Here is a 24,766-nt window from a genome sequence, read left to right as displayed (position 1 = left end):
CAGAGGACCCATTTTGGGAAGTTTTATGCATCCTACTCCCACACAAACTAAATGAAGTCTTCCCTGGCCAGGGTTCCAAGAGATTACTGGTATTCCAACTGCTCTTGAATCCTCCAATAGCTGAGCTGCAGGACTGCAAATAATATATTTAGTACTTGAAATTCTTTAAACTTGAGCAGTCAGTCATTACACACATAACAACATGGGAGTAGGTGGTTTGGATTTTTCCTACTCAGTTGATTAGAAGAGTGTGGGGTGAGATGCACTTTTTGAAATAAATAATTCAGTGAAGAACTGAAAGGGCATTGAAGTTGGTTCCAAAATCCCATGTCTAACCTCTGTTCATATTACTGCCCACAACTGTGCACAATATATCCACTTGATCTTTTAAAGAAAACCTTCATATTCATTTGTCCTTGAGCAAGCAAAATGTTCAGTAGCTTCAGTGGGGGTTCTGTTGAGCCTCAGAGGCTGGATCAGGGAGCTGGCTGTCCATTTCAGCCATCTAGTCCTGCTCAAATCACTCCCTACAGAGCTCCAGGGGTACAAGAGAATCAGCTTGCAGCACTCCTGTTGGTGTGTGTCTAGGCCAGTGTGGAAGAGGTTTTACAGTGACTTCTTGGAGCTAGAGAGAAGTTTGATAAGAGGATCCATATTTACCCCTGAAAGAATCTCCTACCAAGATTGCTGACATAGAAAGCAAGAAAAACAGAAGGATAAATAAGAAAAACCTGCAACTGTCTATTCCAATAAGCACTTTGTCTCTTCTGACCAATGAGTAAAGTGTGAACTTATGAGCTTTGTAAGAATGTATAAAAAGCATGCATGCTAAAATCAAAACAGGTTTTGAAGCCTTCTGAAAATGGAGTGTGTTATTTTGTATTGTCTCCATTTCAAACATGACCATCTCCACCACGACAGGCCAGTGTGAGTTAGTGAGCCAGGCTGAGGCAGGCTCTGCTCTAGCACTGCTGTGGGTACCACAGAAAAGGAAGGCATTTGTTCTCTTTGCAACAATATCAGGTATGAGAAGATGCTGCTCTCCAAAGCCAACTCCAGCAGCACAAAATGAGTGTTTGCATGACTGCACCCAGCAAAGCAAGTAATAAACTCGTGCTCTGCCTATGACCCCATTTCTCAGTTTCAGAATGGTGGGTTATGTGACCTTACTGGCAGTGTGGAGGTTTGCTGACAGCTCAGAGAGAAAGCCATTGGATGGAGACTTCCTGCCAACAAACAAACAAACAAACCCACCTCAGCACAGGGTTAGCTTTAGAAACCCCCTTGCAATCTGCAATTCCAAAACACTCTGCAAAAGGTGATACAGCAAACTATGTTTTCTTTCATAGTCTGTGATGCTCTATGAAAAGAGAGCAGCTAAATGTTGCAGTGACTCAGAACTGCCTTTGGGAGTTTGCAGGCAACCTGCTGGAGACCTCTGGCATCCTGCTCCTCCTTCAACTAACACATGACAGAAAGTGCTGAAACACCTGCCAGCTGCAGTAATTTGCACAGTGCCAAATATCCCAACACCCCACCACGAATTCACATGCAGAAATTCTGCTTTCACTAAGGTTTTTTAAAACCCCCTGGTTTCCTGTCTCACAAAGGTACTGGAGCAAATAATCTACTCTACTAGCAAAGGAAACACTTACATGACCTCCACATTGGTTTTTCCTGAAGACTTTATTATTTTTTTTTCCCAAACCAAATATGTAGTGACGTACTTACCCAGTAAAACTGAAAACTGTGTCTCCTACTCTTTTTGGTAGAGTTTGAACTCACACAATGATCTGAATCTCATAGGAGTCATGTGGTCTCTGCTGCAAAAGGACAGTCTTTCTCCTTGTCTGATTGTTAAATGATTTTGAGATCAGAGCCCTGACATGAGGTTTGGAGAATCTTGTTCTCATAGAGTAAAACTGCTTTCCTTCTCAAACTGAGAACAGATTTTGGGCAAAGTCCCTGGATCACTATTTTAGGCAAAACCAAATTGACCAAGAGTTACTCAAATTGCTTTTATGTGACATGATTTTGATCATGGTCTTAGAAGCGTTGTTACTGAAGTGCTCTCAGGAAATTGCAGGAATGATGCAGATGCTGTTGATACATCTTTTATTTAAAGTTATCAATATTTTAAAATCCAAAACAGCATACAACCAACCTTTTTGCAGTGCTTACCAAGTTTTATTTTTTCAGAGCAAACCATTACCTAGGAACACATATTAGAAAAGAAATCCTTTAATCCTATTTCCTTGCTTTTCTACTTCCCTGACTCAAACCCAGGAGAATATGAGGCTCTTGCACCCATAAGGAACCCTCATGCTTTGATGCTCTCAACCTTTGTCAGTTGGTTTCTGTTTCAGACTGATCAAGTGTTTGCACTAAGGGTGCTCTATCATCACATTTTTCAGATGGGAACAGCAGTAACAGCCAGCAGACATAAAAACTCATCTGAGCACATCAGGAGCAGCCTAAACTGTCTTGATTATGTGATATACAACAGTCAGTGCATGGCTGTTCTCTGTGAGCCACACTTCTCATAAATGCCTGCTGCTTGCTTGCTCAGCCACACTGTGTTGGACTTCCCCAGGATGAAAAATTTTGTCTGATAAACATTGCAATTTGCAGCTGAGTATCCACCTTCCCTGCTGACCTGCTTTTCTGGAGGGCAGCATACTGAGAGTCTGATCCCAAAGGACAAAATGGTGAAGAGAAATGAAAATATTGTCACTCAGATGTTTTTTTCCTTTGGTGAAATGAATACCTACTCCCTTCAGTTTCTCCTCATAAAATATCATGAAAGTTCTCTTATTCAAGTGTCCAAGTTTGGCTGCAGCACAGTGAAAACATTCCTATGTCTATATTCAGCCATCTACACATTCAGATAATTTAAAATGTTAGTGTTCACTTTGGATAGATTGTATTATCAATAAACTTTTTTCTTCCCCCATTCAATATTTTCATATTAAAAAAAAAATTGTTTTCCCTTATTTATCATTAAATTCAACTCCCAGTAAGAGCCTGCAGAAGGGAATGAAACAAGTCTTCAGAGCCTTCTACAATTAGCATATTCTCATCATGCTCCAGTAATTATCTCCCTTGATAGTTCAGTTGGGATGCCACACTGCTCTCATCACTACAGCATTCCCATGAGGGAAATTAAGAGGCAAAACACCAAGATTACTCAGATTCCACATTTGCCATGTGCATATCAGTGCCCTCGTGGTCTTTGTGCATCTGACTCTCCTACAAATCCCCCACCAGCAACCAAAACCAGCACAGTTGTGTTTGTGCCAGTCCACTGACAGTGGGTCAAAAGCACAAAACTTGTTCTTTATTTCTGGGGAGAAAAGATTCTTTATTGAATCAGTGCTGCTCAGAGCTGCTTAGGACATGTCAGGGAGAAGAGTGTTTGGGTGCATTAAAGGGTTTTGTGCACGGTGCTTTTGTTCGTTTTTCTTCTTTGCAGCCTCCTCCACAAATAACCTCAAAAAGTCAATCAATATTGTCTTCATTCTCCATTTAATTCTCCTTCTCTACTTGCAGGACTCATTTTGGGTACATTATTCTTCTAGTCCCAGAAGGTGTTTGGCTCCTTTCCCAAGGCCCTAACACCCTTTTTATCTTCAGGTGGCATAAAGAAGTCTGTAGACCAAATTAAATTTCTTTTTTCTACCAAAAAATGACATTTTTCTAATTTCAAAATTCAGTATCCCTGTGTTCTCAGTGATGCCTCTCTCCATTACTATCCCAGAGATCACCAATGGCCACTTCACAAAACTATAAAAACAATTCATACAACTCCAACATTACCCACGCCATCTGGTGTAAGGTGTGAAAGGAAAACAACCCTCAGAATCCCAGCAGTTTCTATCAGCCATAGCTATTCCTGAAAACAGTGTGCAGCCAGGTTTGTCTAAATTAAAGCAGGAAATTCGGGTGCTCAGCTTTTACCCAGGATTGCCCAGAGATGCATTACTGCTCCCTGTTTGATTTGCACTGAATGGGCACCAGGCATAGCCAAATTTCAGGCTAGTCTGCCTGATAAATCACGACTGACACTACATTGTATTGCAGGAATGAACTGTTTATTTCACAGCTGCCAACATTATGCAACTCTTTAGAAATAGTCAGAAAACCAGATGTGTGGTACACAACGTACAAAAAGCCATGTCTCCTCTTCCATCAAACTCCCTGCCCTAACTTCTGATCTCAGAGAGCATCTGCAAAGCCCATGAAAGGAAATTCTGCTATGTTTCTGATGAGGGAGATGAATTTCAGTACTTGATTTATTGGAAAATACGAGAACACAATCCCATCACACATTCCTATGTGATGCTTTACAATATTTCAACAATTTAAGAATATAAGGAATGAGTATTTCCAAGTTGTAGGTACTTTATAAGAAATCCTATTCAATATAGAAGATCTCTTCTTCTGTTCCTTGCTTTTCTTAAACCAGTTGCACAGGAGAAAAATCCATGTTGCACCACAATATGTACTCAGTGCCCTTCTGAGCCATGGATGATTTACAAAACCAGTTTGGCTGAAGTTCATAATCTTAAACAAGAATAGACAGAGCTTTACCTAGAAAGGAGGGGAATATCCATGCCTTTGTGTTTGTGCACAAGTGTCATTTATCTGAGATACTTATATTAAAAGCCAGTGCCACAATTTCAGTTTAAGGAGACATGCACAAAGTTATGGGTGCTCTTACCCCTTCTACTCCCATGGAGTGCCAAGGCATAGCCCACAAGTAGGAGGCCCTTAGTAATTAGTCTTAATGGTTTAGGAAATACAATAGCTTTAGTTTTCAGTTGTCCTCTGAGATAAAAACCCCAACCCATCAGTTCCAACTACACCCTCATACCACTTCTTTTCCCACTATATATGATTTAGGCTTGAATTCCTGAATGTTTTATGAAGTTGCATGAACATCCAAGTTCAAAAAGGGAATAAGGATGGACTGGATAAAGCTTGGAGGAGGGAACAGCCCATAGAGCCAGTGAGTGGTTCTCCCATGGGTGGGATGGGCACAGCAGGCTCTGCTGGGCTGGGATGGGCACAGCGGGTTGGCCTGGGTCAGGATGGGCACAGCAGGCTGCCCATGGGTGGGATGGGCACAGCAGGCTCCCCATGGCTGGGATGGGCACAGCAGGCTCCCCGTGGCTGGGATGGGCACAGCAGGCTCCCCATGGGTGGGATGGGCACAGCAGGCTCCCCATGGCTGGGATGGGCACAGCAGGCTCCCCGTGGCTGGGATGGGCCCCAGGCTGCTGCTGCGTGTCCGTGCTCTGTTCAGCGATGTGGAGGCAGATCCGGACCCGGCTGCAATCCCCGGTGTGCAGGCAGCTGTGCCCGGGCCCCGCTCCGTAGCACGGGGACATTTGCTGCGGCTGGAGCAGCTGGAAGTGCATTTCCACTTGCACGGCAGCCGAGTGACGGTATCGCGGGGTGAACGAGTACTTTTAAACGTGCGCAAAGCAGCTGTGACTTCAATCTGCTGGCTGGGACTGTGCCTGCTACAGCGCAGAATCAAGAACTGGTAAATAATGTGTAAAACAGACGGAAGAGTGATGCCGTGGGTCTGAACTCTCGGACCAAACCCCTCAGCGGTTTCTGCCGGACGCTGGCCCCGGGCCCGGCCGTGTCACACGGCTCGGCCCTCGGGCCCTGCGCGGCCGCCATCTTCCCCCGGGGCCGGGAAGGGAACCGCCTCCCGGGCAGGCTCTGCCCCTCAGCGGAGTCGCGGCGGCCGCTGCCACCTCCCGGTTCGGCCGCGGACAGCGCCTGCCGGGGCCGCCCGAGGCCGGCAGCGCCTCACCCGCTCGGGGCGGCCCCGGGGCCGCTGCCGGGGGGGCGCGGGCGGGGCCGCCTCACGCCAGGGGCGGGGCCAGGGCCGGGGCCGCGCGAGGTAGCTCACTGCGCACGCGCACCGCGCCGACGCCCCCGGCACGGGGCTGTGACGGCGTAACCAAACCTGCGTTAGCCCCGCCCCCCGGGGTGTCCCGCGTGACGGACACGTAAACGGACCAATGAGCGCTGGGGATCCCGCACAGACCGGCCGTGCCGGGGCGGTGGTGGCCAATCGAGCGCTGCGGGCGGGTCGGGCCGGCTGCGCGTTCCCAGGCGCCTCGGCCGAGCTCTCAGTGCGCTCGGGGCGGTGCCGGCGCTCGGAGTGTTTGGGGCCGGCGGAGCGACGGGCGGGCCCGGCATGGGGGTGAGGTAGGGCCGGGCCAGCGCACGGAACGAGCGCGGCCGGCTGTCGGGACCGGGTGTTCGCGGCTGTGGGACGCGGAGCCGGGCGGAGGATGGAGGACAAGAAGGAGGAGGGCGAGGCGGAGATCCAGGAGCACGGGCCCGAGCACTGGTTCAGCAAGTGGGAGCGGCAGTGCCTGGCTGAGGCCGAGCAGGAGGAGGCGCTGGCGCCGGAGCTGCAGGACGAGGCGGCGGCGCAGCCCGAGCACAAGCAGCAGAAGCTCTGGCACCTCTTCCAGAATTCGGCCACCGCCGTGGCGCAGCTCTACAAGGGTGAGCACGGTCAGGGGCTTGGGGAGCGCACAGCAGGGGCGGCTGGAGGCCGGTGGAGCCCGAGCGCGGTGGGCTCTTGGCCCGGCCCGTGGTGGGTGGGGGCGCCGAGCAGCCGCGGAGCCGCCGGGGTGGGGAGGTGTCCGCAGCGGTACAAAGGGGCCGAGGCGGCGGGAGGAGCGGTGCCGGCCCGTGGCCGCCCTCGGAGACGGACGGGAAAACAAAATGGCGAGAGGGAGGGGGAGCCGCGGTCGCGGCCCGGACAGCGCCCGGCGCGGCCTCCGGGGCGGCTCCTGCGCCGGCCCGGCCGCACCCCCTCCCCCGGCGGCCGGAGCGCTCGGGCCGGAGCGCGGCCGCGGGGCGTCGGGGCGCTCCGGCGGGGGCCGCGCCGGGAGGCTCCGGGCGGCGGGGGCGAGCCCCGAGCCCCGGGGAGGGTGGGGGGGGGGGCCGGGAAGCCCGGCCCTGCCGGCGGCTCCCGACGCCCAGCCCCGGGAAGAGACTCCCGACAAAATGGCGAAGCGGGGCCGGGCTCATTGTGCGGCGGGGCCGGGGCGGGGGCGGCCGGGCGCTCCCCGCCGCGCTGGGGGCACCGCGCCCGCTGCCCCGGCCGGGCCGCTGCCCGCCCGCCCCGCTCGGCCCCGATCCGGAGCTGCCTCCGGAAGGTGGAACAAAATGGCGAAACCTAACATGGCCGTTCGGAGCGGGTGACTCCAAAATAAACAGCGTGTGTCCTTCCCTCCCTGCAGACCGGGTGTGCCAGCAGCCGGGGCTCTCCCTCTGGGTCCCCTTCCAGAACGCCGCCACTGCGGTCACCAACCTCTACAAAGGTAAGGGGCTGCCCCCCCGCTGCCCCGGCAGCCCTCTCCGCCGAGCCGGGCCCCACTCTGCCTCCTGCCCCGGCTTACTCATAAGTAGGGCCTGTTAATGTCTCTTATTCACCCTGATAAAATCTAACCCGAGACTGCTTCCTGAATCTTGCAGGTTTTCCCTGGTCCACTTCAGCTGACGGTAGCTGAATCTTTTCTGTTGCCTCATGTCAATGACTCATAAACTTAAAATCTGTTTTACTTTGAGACCCTTGAAAAAGGGTATCTTTAATATGTGTCAGTTTCTTGTGAATTCAAGGGAAATGTACAACGGCTTATTAAACAGTACTGAAATTCCCTGCATTGTTTATATTTCATGGTGCATTCGATGTTGGGGTGTCAGTTTAATGCCTTCTCTTTTGTGGTGAAGCGAAGTTGGGTTTAGTGCTCATAAGATTCTGCACAGATGTTATGTGACAGAAACTTTTATCTTCTTGTGGCACTGAGGCTTCTTAAGTAAGCCTCACAGTTTATTTTAAGCACTAAAATGTCATTATGTCTGTGTTCAGCATGGCTGTAAGAAGGCAGTGTTAGCCAGAACTTTGATAGGAGTGTGCTTTGCATGTGGCTGTGCTTTAGTGCTGGTTTACTGGGTCTTTCTGAACTCTGCAGTTCTTTGGGTTGTCCCAGGAATTCATGTCTGCAGAAGGCTCATTCAGTGGCTTGTACTTTATTTAAAAGGTTGTGCTAAAATAATACATATCAGTGAAGGCTGAAATTGGCACATTGTGATTCCCATTGTTACTGCCTTCCATTACAAGGAAGGGAAGTGCTTTAAAATTACAATGTTGGTTTTTCTGGCTTATGGTTTGATTTTTTTTTTCCCCTTGGTCTGTACGGCATTATCTGTAGTTCTACCTCCATGCTCCTTCATTTGCCTCCAGTTTTGTCATTTTGGATTTGCTTTAAGCAGTTGATGTGTTTGTGACGGGTGATCAGGTTTCTGACAGATGTGGACAGAGCGAGGAGGAAGTGTGGGTGCACAGCCCTCCCTGCCAGAGTCTTGCCTCCTGCAGAAGGTGCATTTGAATGCTGTGTGTGTGTGTCAGGTCATGTGAAGGGGCAGCACCTGAGAGCAGGAAGGTGCTGGCCTGAGGGTGTGGGTCACTAGAACATGTCTGGGGACAATAGTCATTTGAGAATGGTGCTCGAGTAGCAGCAGGTACTGTTAATAAATTGTCTGGAATAATTACAGTCTGTCTTTACAAATGGCATGGCTCTCCCTTATAGCATCTTTATTATGAAGACTTAGACTGTTTATTTCTGGTTAAAATGTTAGATTACTTCTGTTGTAGGCAAATTGAGCCTTTTTGTTGGCAATGATGTGATTAACTGATGAGTAGGTGATTGGGGAAACTAGGCTTTAAGTTGGAAGCTGACTTTGGTCAGGTGTAATGTAATACTTCAAAAACCAGCACCTGAAACAAATGTTTTCTTCAAACAGATCCTAAAGTACCTGAGTTACTCAGGAATGCCATCTTTCAATTTTCAGGTAACTTGTAAGTGAGTAGAAATTTGGTGATAACATGGTAGAACCAGCTGAACACTGTCATATCTGACAAGTTGGAGCTTGCTTACTGTGAGCTTGCTTTCCCTAGTGGTGAACATGGCTCTTAAAAAAACTCCTGTTTTTCACATTCTCAGTACTGTTTGTTTTGGAGGACACTGTCAAAATACTGGAGGAATACTTGGTGGGGTGAACTAAACACCACAAACTGCTTCTTGCCTTGTCAGCTGCTTTCTGATCTGATAAATACTTGGATTTTTGAGGCATCATCTTTTAACAAGAACAACCCGAGGAATGGTGCATAATGAGAATGCCATGATGTCTTGAATGTCAGCATTTCTTCTGAATATAGATTAGAAGTTTAATATCACACCACACTGATGGTCTTACATCCTGCATTTCTGGTGCTGGTGATAGAGACTGCATTCAAGACACTTCATTATCTTGATTGCACTAAAAAAGTGAAGCGTGGTTTGTAATGTAGGATTTAGAACTTAAGGCCACTGTGGAAAGTTCTAGGTATATGTTAGAATAAGACTTCTGAGCCTACAATTTACTTTGTTTTTATTAAAAAAGCCCTGAATATTTTCTAATGTTGATTTTGACTTAGTAATTTCAGAATATATGCAGCTTGACGGCTTAGGTTTTGCAAGCTTAACTTTGTAAACAAAGTGGTTGTGGCTTTTACCATAAAAAATCTAATGTACCCGGGGTAATGATGCTTGAAACTTCTCTGGGCTGCATCAGCAGTCAGTGTTTGACCTCATACCTAGTTCACAGTTAGCACTTTGTAAAGCATTCTCATACACAAAGAAAGCAGGGTATTGACGTAAAGCCAGCCTCCAAGCCTCAGAAGGACACTCTTGGTATTTCAGGAAGTGATTAAAGGAGTATTTTCAGTTTCCAGGTTGGCTCCAGAATGTTTGGGCAGCTTTTGCTGCCAGTGCATTGGAGTCCAGGCTGCTGTGCAGTATAAAATGGCAGGAGGAATAATCTGTCATGTTACCATTGCTTTCAGAGGAATTAACATTTGTAAATGTAGCCTTTGGATTACAAAGTAGTACAGGCAGAATACTCTTAGAGTGGATACAAAGAACAGGTTAAATTACATTTGTTTACTTGTTTGGTTTATACTCCAAAAGCTCCAAGATTTAACTCAGCTCAGTTTGAGGTGGTTTTGGTCTGTTGTGTTAGGTTTGAAGTGCTGCTCTTTGACAGTGTAGATCTCAGTGCTGTCTTTCATAGTCTGTGCAGTGGTGCCTTAGAATACAAGTCCAAGAATAACACTTAACAGTAGGACTTTCTGGGTTCTGGAGTGTGACAAAGCTACATTAGATGTGTATGTCATTGTTTGTAAACCAATATTTTGGGATAGCTGTTCTTAAAGAAATACCTTTGTCTTCTGGCTTTTGCCTTGGGCTTGTTTAATAAAACAAGATTATAAAATGCTGTTAAATCAGCTTTGCCACATAGAAAAAAATCTATGGAATTCAAGTAAACAAAATTGGAGTGGATATGTTCATGTCTTTTAAGGAGCAAGAGCAACATAAGAGTATGAAACTTTACATGAAACTGAAATAGGTGTTGTCAAAGCTCTGATAGCAAACCTGTGACGAACAAGATGAGCATAATTGTGTGGTGAACAGGATTTGTCCCACCTGTTACTGTGGTTTGAAACTTACTCAAACTGGTAGCCAGAAATACACTTCCCAAAGTTTGAAAGCAACTTAATCCATTGGAGACACAGCTATAACTGATGTGCACAGGTGACTAGTTACATTAACAGAGAGAGAAATTGCATTTTGTAGTAGGATATATTGTAAATTGTGTGTTTAAAACTTTTCTATATCAGAATTGCTATGGGACCCTAAATGGGGAAGGAAACTTTCTTAGCCTTTGTAAATGATATGTTGGCTAATTGAAAGACATTGGGGACACTTGTGTTCTAACTAGTTTCAAAACTCTGGCCTGTGAATTGCCTCTGCAATTGAAATCCAGCTGAAAATAGAAGAACTTGAAAGAAATCCTGAGTTTTCTGGCAGTTCCTTACCTGTCAGAATGCAGAAAAGCAGTTACTCCTTTCTTATGTTGGGGCTTCCTGCTGTATTGATGCACTGTGTGTGTCTAAGTCTGTTGTCCATTGATTTAAGTATCTTCCTCAGCCTGACAAGCTCTAAGTGTGTTTTTAATGTAAATAAACAGTGCTGTGGTGTTGACCTGAAGTATAGTAAATGCTGTTTAAGTGGAGCTGGAGTTGCTGTTGACTATCTGATGTGTAAAGAGGATGGAACATTTTGGCTTTACTCTCTTCAGGTTTAATGGAACTCCTCCTCTTTTCTGCTGCAGCCACCTTGGTGCTGCCTTATGGAGTAAGCTGTAGAAGATGTAGATACTTCTTCTTTCCCATGCTTGGCAGGAGGCCCCATCAGTGCTGTGCTGTACATTGCTGTGTAACACTAAGAGAACTTTTTTCTGTCCTCTTGCAGAGAGTGTGGATGCCCACCAGCGAAGCTTTGATTTAGGAATTCAGATTGGCTATCAGCGTCGGAATAAGGATGTGTTAGCCTGGGTTAAAAAACGCAGAAGAACTATTCGAAGAGAAGACTTAATCAGCTTCCTTTGTGGAAAAGTCCCTCCTCCAAGAAATTCTAGAGCTCCCCCAAGACTGACTGTAGTATCCCCTAACCGAGCTACTTCAACAGAAACTAGCTCATCTGTAGAGACTGATTTGCAACCCTTCCGTGAAGCCATAGCTCTGCATGGTAACTGTCACTTTTTCAATACTACTTGGTTAAAATTGGGTGGGGGTTTTTAAGGTGTGTTTGGCATATCATAATGTGTCATGTACCTGGTGTTCCAGCTGAAGGTATCCCCTTCATTCTTTAAGGGAGCTTTTGCATGTATAAGGCATGTGTTGGCTGCTAAGAATTTGTATAGTTGAGTATTTTCAATGAAGAAAAGATGCTGAATAAAAATGAAATTTGGGTCTGTAATATTGCACAGCTGTGTACTCAGCAGTTAAGTTTCAAGTCTTGGTAGTGTTTTTGAAGCATGAAGAGACTTGCATTCATGCCAATGCTAAAGTAAACAGAATTCTTGGAAAATGGCAATGCTATGCTAGCAACTAGTTAAATATTAAGATTTGACTACCAGCAAATTTTTGGAGGATTAGGGAGGGAATTTGATGTCTGAGGCTTCTGTCTCTAGCTCTCTAGTACCTTTGTTAGGCACTAATGCAGTTCAGCATTCTACTAAAAGTACCCTGGGAAGGGTGTTTCAGTTACACATTTTTACAATAATTGAGTCCTGTTCAGAACTTTGTTCTAGTTCACTTTCAGATTTACATGTCTTCCATCGTCATACTGAATTGCCTTCCTTGCCATCACCAGCAATGCTGGGTGTATCTATTTTCAGATATGAATATTCAGTAGCCTATTCTGTGTTGGATTATGATTGAGCAAGTGATAGACAGATGTGCTTTAAACTGCTCTTGAGGTGAGATGGGGCAGTTCACCTCTGGGTTTTGACCTTCTAAAATTCAAAAGGGTATTAGATATCTTGAGGTACAAACCCTAGACATTCTAAAAATGAAAATGAAGCTATCTAGAAGTGCAACCTAAATTAAATTTTTACTGTCTGGATATTCTCATTGGGTGGTAGAATTGATGGGTTAATTAGAAGCATGAATTCCAGAAAATGCAGATTTGGCTTCTGCTGTGCTGTGGTGGTTTTTAAAGATGCCCAGTCCAGACACTGTTACTGTCTAGGTGACAGCCATTTAAACCAAGCATGCTTCCCTACTCAGCCATGTTGGTTTTGGCAGTTTCCTGTCTCATACTGGAAGGAGGCTAGGGAATTCTGTGCACCACTGTTGCTTACTCAGTGTAGATAAAATTAATTTCATGAGAACAGCTGCAGAAGCTGGCTCTCGCTGTGGTAAGCACCCTCATAAAAATGCTTTTCTGAAAATATAGTTGAATCTGTGGAGTTGGATTTAACTGGAAAGGCTCAGTCTCAGGTGAGAGGAAGCTTAGGTAGGCTCACTTCAGCACAGTGAGCTCTCTGAGCAAACTCAGAGGTGTTTTTATTGGTAATATGGCTCTTTTTGTGTCCATGTATTGTTTCCTAGCATCTGCTTTGTACAGAGGTGGTTTATGGAAGTCACTTTTCTATAGCATGAGGATCTGAACAATGATATATATATATATATAAAGTTTTCTATATTTCATAATGTAATGCAGGGTTATGAGGAAGTTCTGTCCTCTGTAGTGGCACTGCAGGGGCTCAAAATGTACTTTTTCCCCTTCATCAGCTGGTTGACAAGATTACATGTCAGTCACCTTCTGGATTAGGTTCTCCTCATATCAGTTTCAATCTGGTCCTTGACATAAATGCTTTTGTGCTAATCCTTTAGTGACTAGGCTTGTATTGGGCCTCATAACTGTTTTTAGGTTATTTATTGCCTACAATGTTTGCATTACTCCAGCTTTTCCCCTTTTTTTTTTTCTTCAAGGAAGTTGTGATTAAGCAATCTCATGAACTCATTTCCTATTTATTGTAGGGCTTCTCAAAAGTATGTTTTGATTTTGAAACCTGCCAAGGACCTTTAGGTGTGTGTATATTGTCCTCATGAGGCCTGTGCTTATCATAATTTTTGGCACATTGTTTGAAAGTGCTGCTTCTAAGTTTCATGAGGGAACATGAGAACCTGGTGATAGTGAGGAGCAGTCCAGGCACAGAGGTTTTGAGAGGAGTTTCCAACTGGCATGTAAAGGTGAGAGGTTGTTTTGTGCTGGTTGGCTTCTGGTGGGAACAGAGTATTTATTGATCATGTGGATGGGTTGAATTAGATTTGAGGGATAATGCTAAAACTTTGCTGCTTGCAGCAAGACCCCTTTTAGTAAAGCAGGGATAGATATGAATAGCCCGTGGCACCAGGTAAAGTGGAAGCAGAGCTGGGGTATTGACTTCTCAGAAATAGGTACTATTATATGTCTAAAGATCATGGCATTATAGCTTGCTGATCTTCCCCTGTGATGGTGGAAAATACATGTTTTTTCATAATCTAACCCCTAAATGCATCATAAGCACATCTGAAAATTTTGAGAGAAGCAGTGGTAACAAAATAGCTAATAATTGAGTATTTCCTGGAACATCAAACACAGTTCTGGGTGTATGCCCTAGACTAAAGCATTAGAGATTAGCATCCTTTAGGCATCAGTACAATCTTTTAACTGTATGCTTTCTCTGAAAAGAAATATCTTAAAACTGAATTTTTGTCTCTAGCCTGGTAACCTCTAACCTATATTTTATCTCTGTAAGATGGTTGACAGTTTTTTGGACAGGATATTGACCCCAGAATTTCATCTTGTGATACTGGTTATCAAGTCTTTGTACTACAAGAAAACTTGAGAGCAGAACAGCAGAGAAGAACCCGTTATAGTAGCTAAAAGCAAAATTATCATGGCAAAAACTTAGGCATGAGAATGTTTAAGATGTGATCTCCCTTTTCTTTTAACTCCATAGCACTTATGCTCTGCAGTTGTTACTGACATCTACTGAGAAGGAGACTTTGGAATGTTACTTGAGAGAGAGTAAACTTCAGTAAACAACATCTTTTCCCTTATTATCAGCTTTTCACTGTTAGCATGCTGATAGTCACCAGCCATGCTTTATTTCAAGGTTACCTTCAACTGTGAATATTTGAAAAGAAGTTCAAGCCTTTTAGAGCAGCTGAGTAGTTATCTCAAGGTAATACATGATGTTTTACTCTGGAGTGCCAGTGCAGTTTTCTGAAACTTTAATGAAACATCAGTCTAATGCTTTAAGATGTGGTAGTAGAAGATAATACCTTTATTGTCCAACATCTCAATTACAGAGTTGGGTTTTTAACTTCCATTAGTCCCTGAAATGTCATTGCAGCCAGGGAAAGTATGGATGTGTCTTCACCTACTCTCTGGATGTGTATTGACATTTCCAGTTCTGTAGGAGATGAGTTTCAAATGACAGAATTGCATTAATCTGAGCTAACAGTACAAGACTCCCAAACACTGCCACGTGCTCAGCCACGTTGTGCCTGGCTGTAGCTGCTGTACCAAGTGTGGTGCACAGCCCCTGTCCTTCCCTGTGCATGTGCTCCATGTTTCACACACCATCCTCCCAGCAAAATGGGAGAAGATGCTGAGATTTCAGGAGGGGCAAGAAGCAAACTTGGAAAGGTAGTGTTGAAATGCATTTGACTTGAGCATTCTTAATCAAAAATTAGGTGAATTTGGGGAAAAATAGAGCAGCAGTACAGTGGGAGAACATTAGTTCTTTTTCTCCTTAGCTTTAATGTTGATGTATATAATTCATGTGATTTGGTCTCTGTGGGGTAGGGAGAACACTTGCACATAAAAGTGTGTGACCTGGCCCCTTAAGAGTCTGAATTCCCTCTAGGCCTTTGTGTTTGCTTCTCAGAATATTCAAGTGCAGTTTAAAACAGGGGCACTTAGCAGAGTGGAGAAGCTGCAGCTGGTAGAAGAGGGGATGGAAAACAGAGTTCAGATTGGTCTGACACAGGTTAATTTAAAGGTTGTATGTAAATATAGCTGTGATGGAATTGTGTATTGGTATGTGCTGCTAAAGCTTGCTCTTTGAGCCAGTATTATGAAAGGGTGAATATGACAGAGGAGTGACAAGGATCTCTCTGCATGCAATTTTGTATTTATCTGGGTTATTAACTAATTCCTGCTTTGGTCACACTACCTAAGCATGAATGTTCCTTTTGATACTTCCTGATTAAAACTTCTAGAAACAATAGTTAGTACTATGTGGAACAGTAGCTACCCAGTATATTATGCTGTGATAGTGACCTGAATAAGTTGTACATGGGCATGATTGTAGTGCAGATGAAACAGCATTTACAGTTTGTTAGGCCAGTGGTGACAAACTTGCTAATTTTGAGTTGATAGTTTTAAGTATTTTGTAATCCATGAAACATATTTTCAGTCAAGCATTCTAATATCTTGATAGTTTTGGAGTGTACTTAGCTATAAATTGGGTAGTATTGGTCACAGCTCCTTTTAATAGCACTGTAAGACCTTTTAAAATAGAATTCTTTGTAAAATCATTGTCTATGAAATGTCATATTGTTGATGAAAGATATGACAGGAAAGAGAATGTACTAGGTACTGCAAAATGTTTGAGATATGCCTTCCACTTCAAACCTTTCTAATTCAAAAGGGGGTCAGAGCCATGTGGACCTTTTAAAGTCCTCAAAGAATAAAGGAGATGTCCCTGGTAGAAAGGAGTGAGAAACTTCAGAGGTGATGAGATTGTGGGGAAAAATAAAGGCACTTCAGCAGCTGTTTGGATCTCTGTCCTGTTGTATGGACAGAATCTGTCCTTTTGTATGGACAAAACTGATGTGCGTGTGATTAAGGCCATATTAATCACAATCCAGACATTTGAGGTTGGGAAGTGGTGTTTGCTGACAGTCATGTCATCTTACCACTTCCTAGTGTCAGTTACTGCTTTAGATGCTTTGGGAAGAGCTCTGAGTCTGCTGAAAGCTTGAACTCAGAGTAATTCACAGTAAATGGTTTTTCTGAGATTTCCTCTGCTTTGCCACAGCTTCCCAAGGAAAAACTTAACTCTTTTCCTGTCAACCAAAAGTGGATTTTTTTGAGCATTGCAAGTTGTTCTCAGAGATGTTGGTTCCATGTAGTGGCATCTTGATATTTGAATATATGCCTTGAGTTTGCTTTGACTTTTCCATGTTAGCTCAATTAGCCAATCCTAATGTGCAAATCCAAACTGTGATCTGAGTGTTTCATTTGGCAGTCTTGCCCTTCTGGATGGATGGGCAGTGCTGTGTGATGTGGTTCACTGCCAGGAGCTGGGGCTGTCAGTCTGTCAGTGTACCCAGCCACGACTCTTACTGGTACTAAGTACCTGTGTGAGATGCAAGATTAACCTGTAGCTCAAAGCCCATGCTGTGATGCAATAGCCTTGTATTCTGATCTCTAGGATTAAACTCAAAGCTACTCTCCTGCCTTAGACACTAAGTTGACTTAAAGATTTTAACTTGTAATTACCTCCTGAAGGTTGTTTCTGTATTTAAATGTACAGTGATTCAGCATTACCTAAATACTGGGAAGTCAGTGACTGCTTTAGGCATTGCTTGGGAACTTTGGCAGTCTGGTTTAGAATATGCTGCATGTGTTACAGATACATCTTTTAACTGTATCAACTATTTTAAAGAATGCTTGTTACTTGAAAAGGCTCCACTTAAAAGCATAGTTCTTGAGTGGTGGCAAAAAATGTCTTTTGACATCACAGGTCAGTTTTGGGGTTTATTTAAAATAATTTTTCTGCCCTTACTTGGGCACTAGATGTAAAAAAGATGTCATGATAAAACTGAATTGCTATGTTGCTCCTTTGGTATGAGTTGTATAACAGTGAATGACTGATAAGTGATGTAAATTGTTGACTCTTAAGTGTAAGTAATGACACTAAACTTGTGTGGTCACAGCAGTTTTGCTTGGAATAGGGATGTGGGGGGAAATCTCTACAATCGGTTTGGATTTGAAAAAATGTCACCTGTATGCTGTCAGATTTTTTCCAATTTAAATGTACAGGATGAATTAATGTTTTTTCTGATGTATGTCATGCCAGTTGAAATTAAACTACTGATGTCTTTGAATTGTGAAGTGATTTGTTACCTGCCCAAACTGTGTATGTTTGTGGTTTATCCAGGATATGGTATCTGAATTGGCTTTTTCTCATACATTTGTCATCAAGTTTAGCTGCATTACTTTCTTTGGTGGATGCATGGGAAATTCTTTTCCTAATGGTTTTGAATTTAAGCTCGACCTTAATCCTGGGAATACTGTCACAAACCTCATTTCTGAGTTACCTTTACACTAAAACAGCTTCTTCTGTTTAAATACTTTCTGCCATTGTGAATGAGCAATGATTTTGCTATTAATAAAATCTGCAGGGTGCCTCTTGGAGTTCAGACCATGCTTCTGGGCCCTGTTTGAACACCACTTGGAGCTGTAAGCAAAAGCCCTAAGAAAGAATCAGTGATTAGTGGCTGTGTCTGCTGGTTGTTGTGTAATGCCAGATCTGTGTGAAGTATTTCCTGTGCTGTTACAAGTTGGAAGCTTTAAATGTTCATTCAGTAATGTTCAATAGAGTGACGTTGGCTGGGCTGCTCCATCCTGACCTGTGTATCAGCCTGCCATTGCTGCAGATGGCTTTTAGACTTCAGCTTCTACCTGAGGTTTCTGGTGACTGATGATGTAGTTCTAGCAGTCCTCTCTTCCCAGAGCCTCTGAAGTTGCCTATCTGGCCTGCTAGCAGCTGGTGGATTGGGTTTTGTTAGGCTTGACTTGTCAGTCAGTAGTTTTTGGCTGCTCATTTGACAGTACGTGGAGATGGGAATTAGTGCATGCACAAGGTTTATGATGGTTGGACAGAGCTATGGAATATCTGAGACTGGAGAAGGGAGCTCTTAAGATTTTGAAGGTTACTGAGAGAGGAATCTTCCTGGACAGTTCAACGTTTCCTCATTCTTGTTAGAAAATATGCAGACCTATCTTTATCTTTGCTAGGGCCAACAGATGTTTCTGTACTCTCCTACTAATACTCAGGCTTGGAAAGTTATGATAGTAAAGATGTTTGTCTTAACTCTGAGCTCCTGTTTATCTCCAAATACAGACTGAATGGGAAATTGAGAAGAGTAGTTAGACTTTTGTGTATTAGTCCTTACTAAATTTTTTGTTTTAGAATGTCCCCCTTTTGCAAAATTGTAATGTTACAGAAGGCAGAGGTTAAATTAGTATGAAAGTTCATGGTTGTCTTCTTATGGCCTTTTTTTCTACAATAAATAAACTTCAGTTTGAATCCAATACTATTAATCTGAATACAAACCAAAGTTCTTGCAGGGTACCTGTGACAGTGATTTGTATCAGATCTGTTGATAACAAATTTTGGGTGATTGCCATGTGGTTTTCCTTGCTTGTTCTTTAAGTGCATTTCTGAATTTAATAATACTAATGTGTTGGCTGTTAGAGTTAGCCATGAAATAAAGCTTGTGTTTATGAACTGGCTGTGGTGTACACCTGTCAGAGACCTGCTGCCATGCTGCAGTTTCCTTCAGGGAGTGAAAGGGAGCAGGGTGGTGGTGTTGACACAAGACCAGGTCAGTTCAACTCAAGTCCTTGGCAGGGCTGTGTAACTCTTGGTCCAGTGTGAATCTCTTTAAATTGAGATTATCTGCTCTCGAGTATGTCCCTGTATTGAATAGCATGTCATGCCTATGGAGTTAATGTTTTTCAGAGTGTGCTGTTACATCCTGGTGCATAAGCTCACTTTTAACATCATAAAAAGCGGTTCTGGTAACTCCTGGACTATTGCACAGGCTGAAAGCTGAGAAGGTGTGGTGCTGTGGACTGGAGTGGTACAAAGAGCAGGGTGAAGTGTCTTTAAGGTGTCGGTGGAACGGGGCTGAGTGCAATCGTGTGTGGCACACGTGGGGACTGAACTGTCTGTGCTGTCTGACTGAAGCCCTTTTTCTCTCTCTCCCCAGGTCTTAGTGGTGCAATGGCTAGTATAAGTGTTCGCTCGAGTACCCCAGGCTCGCCTACTCACGTGAGCAGTGGCTCCAATGCTAGTCGAAGGAGAAATGGACTCCATGATGTTGATTTGAACACTTTCATATCAGAAGAAATGGCACTCCACTTGGACAATGGTGGAACTAGAAAGCGTACCTCAGCCCAGTGTGGCGATGTCATTACAGACTCACCAACCCATAAACGCAACAGAATGATCTAAACTGCAAAAATTTCAAACCCACCATGCTGCTTGAAAGCCACTTGATCCTCAGAGTACTATTGAAAAGGAAACATGAGGCCATCTTTCCATATTCACTGTTTAAGACAAAGAATTCAATAAATGCCATAAAGGAAATTTTAGATATTACATTAGATGCCTCTTGTAACTGCGGCTTTCTTAAACTATATTCTTAGCAGAGGACATCAGATATTGTGTAGTAGTTAGCAAGATCATCATAGGTGAACATGTATCTGTTCCAAGGCTAAAAGTGACCTTACTTGTATTATTAAAGGGAAAGGAAATTTCAGATGTTTATTTGGCTATAGAATTCTTTTTTTTTTTTTTTTTTTGTCCTTTATTTCCTGCTTTGAGTATTTGCTTAAACAGTATTGCCAGTTTGACTGAAATTGTCTACAACATGACTTGGCATCTTTGTCAAAACTGCAGGCTTCCATTTTTGCAGCACTGTACCATGCACCTAGTTTCTGTATAGTAACAGTGTGCAAGTTATAAATATTGGACTGTACCCTTTTTAGTTTTAAAAGCAGTTGATAATTCTGGTGATTGTGTGATAATGTAAAGAGGTGCTATGATGGTCATGCAATTAATACTTAATATTGAATCAATACAAGGATCTTTATTGGATTCACTTTGTGTGTTCTAGTGCTCTGAAGTAGCAATATTAAACTTTTCCCCAATTAACTTCATAGGCTTTTAAATCAGTTTGAGAAAATATATGTACTTATTGGTATTATCCTTGTGGTAATCATACACAGTGCAGACTGCACCAGTGCTGACCTAAATTTAGAGAAAAATGTCCTGTAATTGGAAAATAGGCTTTTCTGTTCAGTATTAGTGGAGGGTAGGTTTTGTGTACACCCATATCCTATTTTACATTTCTTGTGAAGTAATTGCCCATTGCTGGGGAGGGGTGGGAGGAGAGGGAATGTGGGGAATAGTTGGAAAAGGGGTGTGTTCTAACAAGTAAGACTTCTGGTCACATGTGGAAACTTGGACTAACTTAAACAAGATTCTGTGATGCCATCCCCTTTAGGAGGGAGTGACATGCAGGTTCTGTGAAGTGCTAAGAAAATAATTTAAAACTGGAAGTTGATTATAAAACTCTGGATAAACATGCTGTAAGCATGAATTAAAAAGGATAAATGGCTTTCTTTTTGTGTTTAGCTTACATTCATAGGATTGAACTCTGGCTGCCGTAACTTAAGCATAGTCTAAAACTGAACTAGAGATCAAGACTGATCTGCTGCAAATCTGTTTCTGAATGGGGAAGGACAGATGTCAGTCTCAGAGTGTCCTGACTATTTTTATACATAGAGGGAGCAAGTCTTTGGTGGAGAGCTCTGGCCTTAGGGCCTCTAAATCTCTGCCTTGGAAAGGGATAACACAGGAAGAATAAGAAAAAGGAGAGCTCCAACCCTGCACGTTGGGAAAGGGGTATTTAGAGACGTGGTATGCATGCTTTAACTGGAAGCATAGGTTGATCCTGGGATGAAATGTAGTTATGCTAGATTCCCAGTACTGAGAATTGTGGTTTCTGGCGAAGTTAAGGCACCTTGAGCTCCATGTTAATACACAGCTCTTCAAGACTTTTGCTTACATGCTTGTAGAGTCAGATCTCTTTTGTATTATCTTTGCTGTTTGAAGCAGACTTCACTGTAGGTTTGCCCTTTTTACCCTCTCATCGATGTCTGTAGTCAAGGCAAGACAGCAGTGCTGTGTGAGATACTCAAGGCTCTCTACTTGAGCATGATTTCCTTGCCTTGTGGTGCTTCCATCACATTTCTTTACACCCAAGAGCCCTTGAAGATGTCAGTAGTTGCACAGTACTGTAGCAAGAGGCTCTGTAGTTCATGGACAGCTGTCAAAGTGTCCAAAGAAAAGTGCTAAGAACTGCTCCAACCCCCACCTGTGTTACATAGCTGAACTTGCACATCACTTGAAACTCAGTATACATTAATTTCAGTTACTGCTGTTAACTACAATTCATAAGGTTTGGTTTATGTAAGATGTTAATACTGCATAAAGCTAGTTTCTTTTGGAGACTGCATTTTCAGCAAAGATTTTGAAGATGGTGTCTGAATATACATTAGTATTTATTAGACTATTGGCAGAGGGATATTTGTTTTAAAAGAAAGGTGGAGTCCTGAACAGAAAGGACAGGTGTGAGAACCATTCTTCAGCTCTTCTGTTTATTTTTTTAACTGGCTTGTACAAGTAAGATGCTTATGCTCTGCAACTTCTAACACATTTTATTCTTGATGTGGTAAAGGTGACATCGTACTGGTATCAGTCCTGCACGCAGGGACTGAGCTGTAGCAGTGCTGCTGGTCTAGCCCAAATACAGAGCCTGTTCAAATTTCTTCTCCCCTTTCTTGCCGTGAAATAAATCTTGTTGATGCTCTGAAGCATTAAGTCAGTCTATTACCATCTAAAACTAAATTTGTCTGGCTTCTTATTTAATCTGTGCCATTTTTCTTTGAAAGAAAGCAGACTTTGGTATTAAACTGGTTGCATTAATGTTTTTTTTTTTTTTTGCTTGTACCTTAAATATTTGGCAACTTTTGATTGTTTTTCATTTAGCCCCAACTGTTGTTTGCTCTTTGACCTCTGCCAGAGTGATCAAAAATGCATGTATTCACCTGATAAACACAGGAGAACAGGTTGTCTCTGAAAAAAAAAAAAAATAAAAAGAAGTCCAGTACCTGTTGCTTTGAAGACTATTTCTTGTGCCAGTGTAGAAAACTGATGTTCTGGAAATAGCTTTCAGCTATATCCAAACTGTAGCTCCTGGAGCCAGAAGTGAGTTGGTTTTCAGTAGGGAACACTGACTGGAGAACTGTTTAGTTTGGTACAAATGGTGCTCACTTTTGCTTTCTCCTCTGACTCGTGCAGTTGCCCGGTCTCTTCTCCGTGTACATCCAATCTAACCTGAATGTGCGGCAGTTACATAAAGTACATCCTGCACTGAAGCTACTGAGCTTGGCTTGCTTATTAATGAAGTAAGTTTTAAATGTTCAATTGAAATCTATATTACAATAAAGTCATGCAAAAATGATTTTGGTTGAAATTGAAGTCCTGCAGTTAAACTTACTTTCAAATGTGGTTTACCCAGCTGGAGTAATAGAAACTCTATAATAAACCTAATAAAAAAAAATACAACTAATCAGGCTGCTTCGTAGTTCTTTGAAGTTTGTGAATAATACAGTCCAGTAATACCAGACAAGAAGTGATTAGTGTGAGCTGACAGGCTGCCTTGGTTGTGCAGATCAGGACTTCCCTTGAATGCACTTTGGTGTAACTTTCACACAGGGTTTTGTTTTGTCTCCTTTGGACTAATGATGGTACAAAAAATTGGGGTGTACTACATCTGTACAAAATGTTCTGCAGACTTTCAACATCACTAATACTTAAAAGAAGCATCTTAAAGAGATTTAAGTGGCATAGTTTAGGAAGTTAAGTGGTGTTGACTTCAATAGTAGAGCTTTCCAGTCTTTTGCAACAAACTCTTTGGACTTAAGTGAAATCAGGTGCTTTAATTAGCAGCATTTCCTGCTTCATGTGGGTGTCCCTAAACCTGCAAACTATTTTCCACTTGCTTTATCAGCAGGTTTTAGAATTCTGTTATGAAGGAAAGCTTTATTTCATAGGGGCTTTCAAGTTTTAAAAGTATCTTTTTAATTAAGGTTAACATTTTTTCACTTACTTAGCCACCGAAATGTTCCAACAGGAATTTAGAAAGATTCTTAAAAGGCTTCTAAATCCCAGCATCTTTCAATTATTAGCCTGGAGCTAAGTAATCCTTTGGCAGAGATGAGGAATGCAGGCCTGGTGTGTTGTGTGGGGCTGATGTGGCTGTGTGGGGTGGCCACAGGGCCCCGTGGCTGCTCCTGCCAGAGGCTCTGCTGGTGCAAGGGCAGGGCCCTGGCACTCCTTGGGTGAGCCTGGGGCTCCTGGGGAGAGATGGAGCCTGGGCAGTTCCCTCAGAGCCCTGAGGCAGTACTGGTGTGCTGTCTGCTGCCCTGCTGCACTGGGCCCCTCTCTGACTGTCCCAAAAGGGTAACACACGTGGGCTGGAGTGAGCAAACCAACCAGAGTCCCTCCTGTGCAGGAGCGAGCATCACCTGCCTCTGGGGCTTCTTGCAAAAGAGATGGAAGCCAGATGTTCCTCAGTGGGCAGGGAGATTGCACTTTTCCTGTGTGCCTTTGGTTGGTGTGCTGCTGTCCCAGGGACACCAGCACTGTTCACTGGCCACAGGGGGATGTGAGGGAAGTGCACAAGGTACAAGGAGCTCCTTGAGCCCTTTGGGCAGACACTGCCTTGTAGAAAATCTTACAATTCAGTATTAAATGCATCGATCAGCTGGTTAAAACAGCATATAAATGCTGGTAAATTAATCATGCTTTGCAATATCTCCCTGCTCTTCTATCAGATTTATTTGAAGGTGAAGTTGTCTCTGGGTGCTATAGAACAGCAAGCTGGCATGAAGGGCAGTCCTGGGGTCCCTGTTGGTGTTGTCGTGGTGTAACAATGTTACATTTAGAAAAACTCACAATGCTTTTCCAGCTCTGAAACTCAAGCCACAGGAATTTTTTTTGGTACTTTGAACACCTGGTATTTTTTTTTTTTTTACAAAACATCAAAGCAGAGGATACACAATGTTTGCATTTAAAGTAGGTATGCTCAGAACTTTGTTCTGTTTCTACTGGAGTTCTGAGAGGGCCACGTCCAGCTCCTGCCCATGCAGCCCTGTGTACCTGTGCTCACAGAACAGGCCAGTGCTGCCCAGCCCAGAGGTTAGTTTGTTCTTTTCCTGGGCATTTCCATATTTATATTGCTGTTTAAACCTAGCTTTCTTTTTTGAAGTGAATTCCTTGAGTACCATCTATAATATGTGTTGAGATCAAGATGGGGAGAAAATATGAAATTCTGCTGTTTAAGTGAGTAATTACTTGATCTCATGTAATTAATAACTCATGGTCTCAAGTGTTACCTCTCTGCAAGATTATGGTCTCTACATCA

The 24,766-nt window shown here is 43.4% G+C and overlaps 1 protein-coding gene across 1 annotated transcript; it reads left to right on the top strand.

Annotated features, from left to right (window-relative positions):
• Positions 1-6,169: 6,169 nt before the first annotated feature.
• Positions 6,170-22,909, top strand: HAPSTR1 (HUWE1 associated protein modifying stress responses). The gene is made up of 4 exons (XM_036392361.2): positions 6,170-6,534; positions 7,278-7,358; positions 11,391-11,666; positions 19,481-22,909. The coding sequence occupies exons 1-4, from the start codon at positions 6,315-6,317 to the stop codon at positions 19,723-19,725; spliced, it is 822 nt and encodes a 273-aa protein (XP_036248254.1). The 5' UTR covers positions 6,170-6,314; the 3' UTR covers positions 19,726-22,909.
• Positions 22,910-24,766: the final 1,857 nt, after the last annotated feature.

Source organism: Molothrus ater, chromosome 16 (assembly GCF_012460135.2).
Source record: "Molothrus ater isolate BHLD 08-10-18 breed brown headed cowbird chromosome 16, BPBGC_Mater_1.1, whole genome shotgun sequence".
In the NCBI taxonomy this organism is placed as follows: Eukaryota; Metazoa; Chordata; class Aves; order Passeriformes; family Icteridae; genus Molothrus; species Molothrus ater.
The sequence above is the reverse complement of the archived record's forward strand: the minus strand, read 5'-3'. Positions and strand labels throughout refer to the sequence as shown.

Bases quoted from the DNA above. Each gene is read 5' to 3' on its own strand.
- HAPSTR1 (XM_036392361.2), top strand. From the start codon at position 6,315: ATGGAGGACAAGAAGGAGGAGGGCGAGGCGGAGATCCAGGAGCACGGG. The intron at 6,535-7,277 runs GTGAGCACGGTC...CCCTCCCTGCAG, and splicing joins CGTGGCGCAGCTCTACAAGG to ACCGGGTGTGCCAGCAGCCG. The intron at 7,359-11,390 runs GTAAGGGGCTGC...GTCCTCTTGCAG, and splicing joins GGTCACCAACCTCTACAAAG to AGAGTGTGGATGCCCACCAG.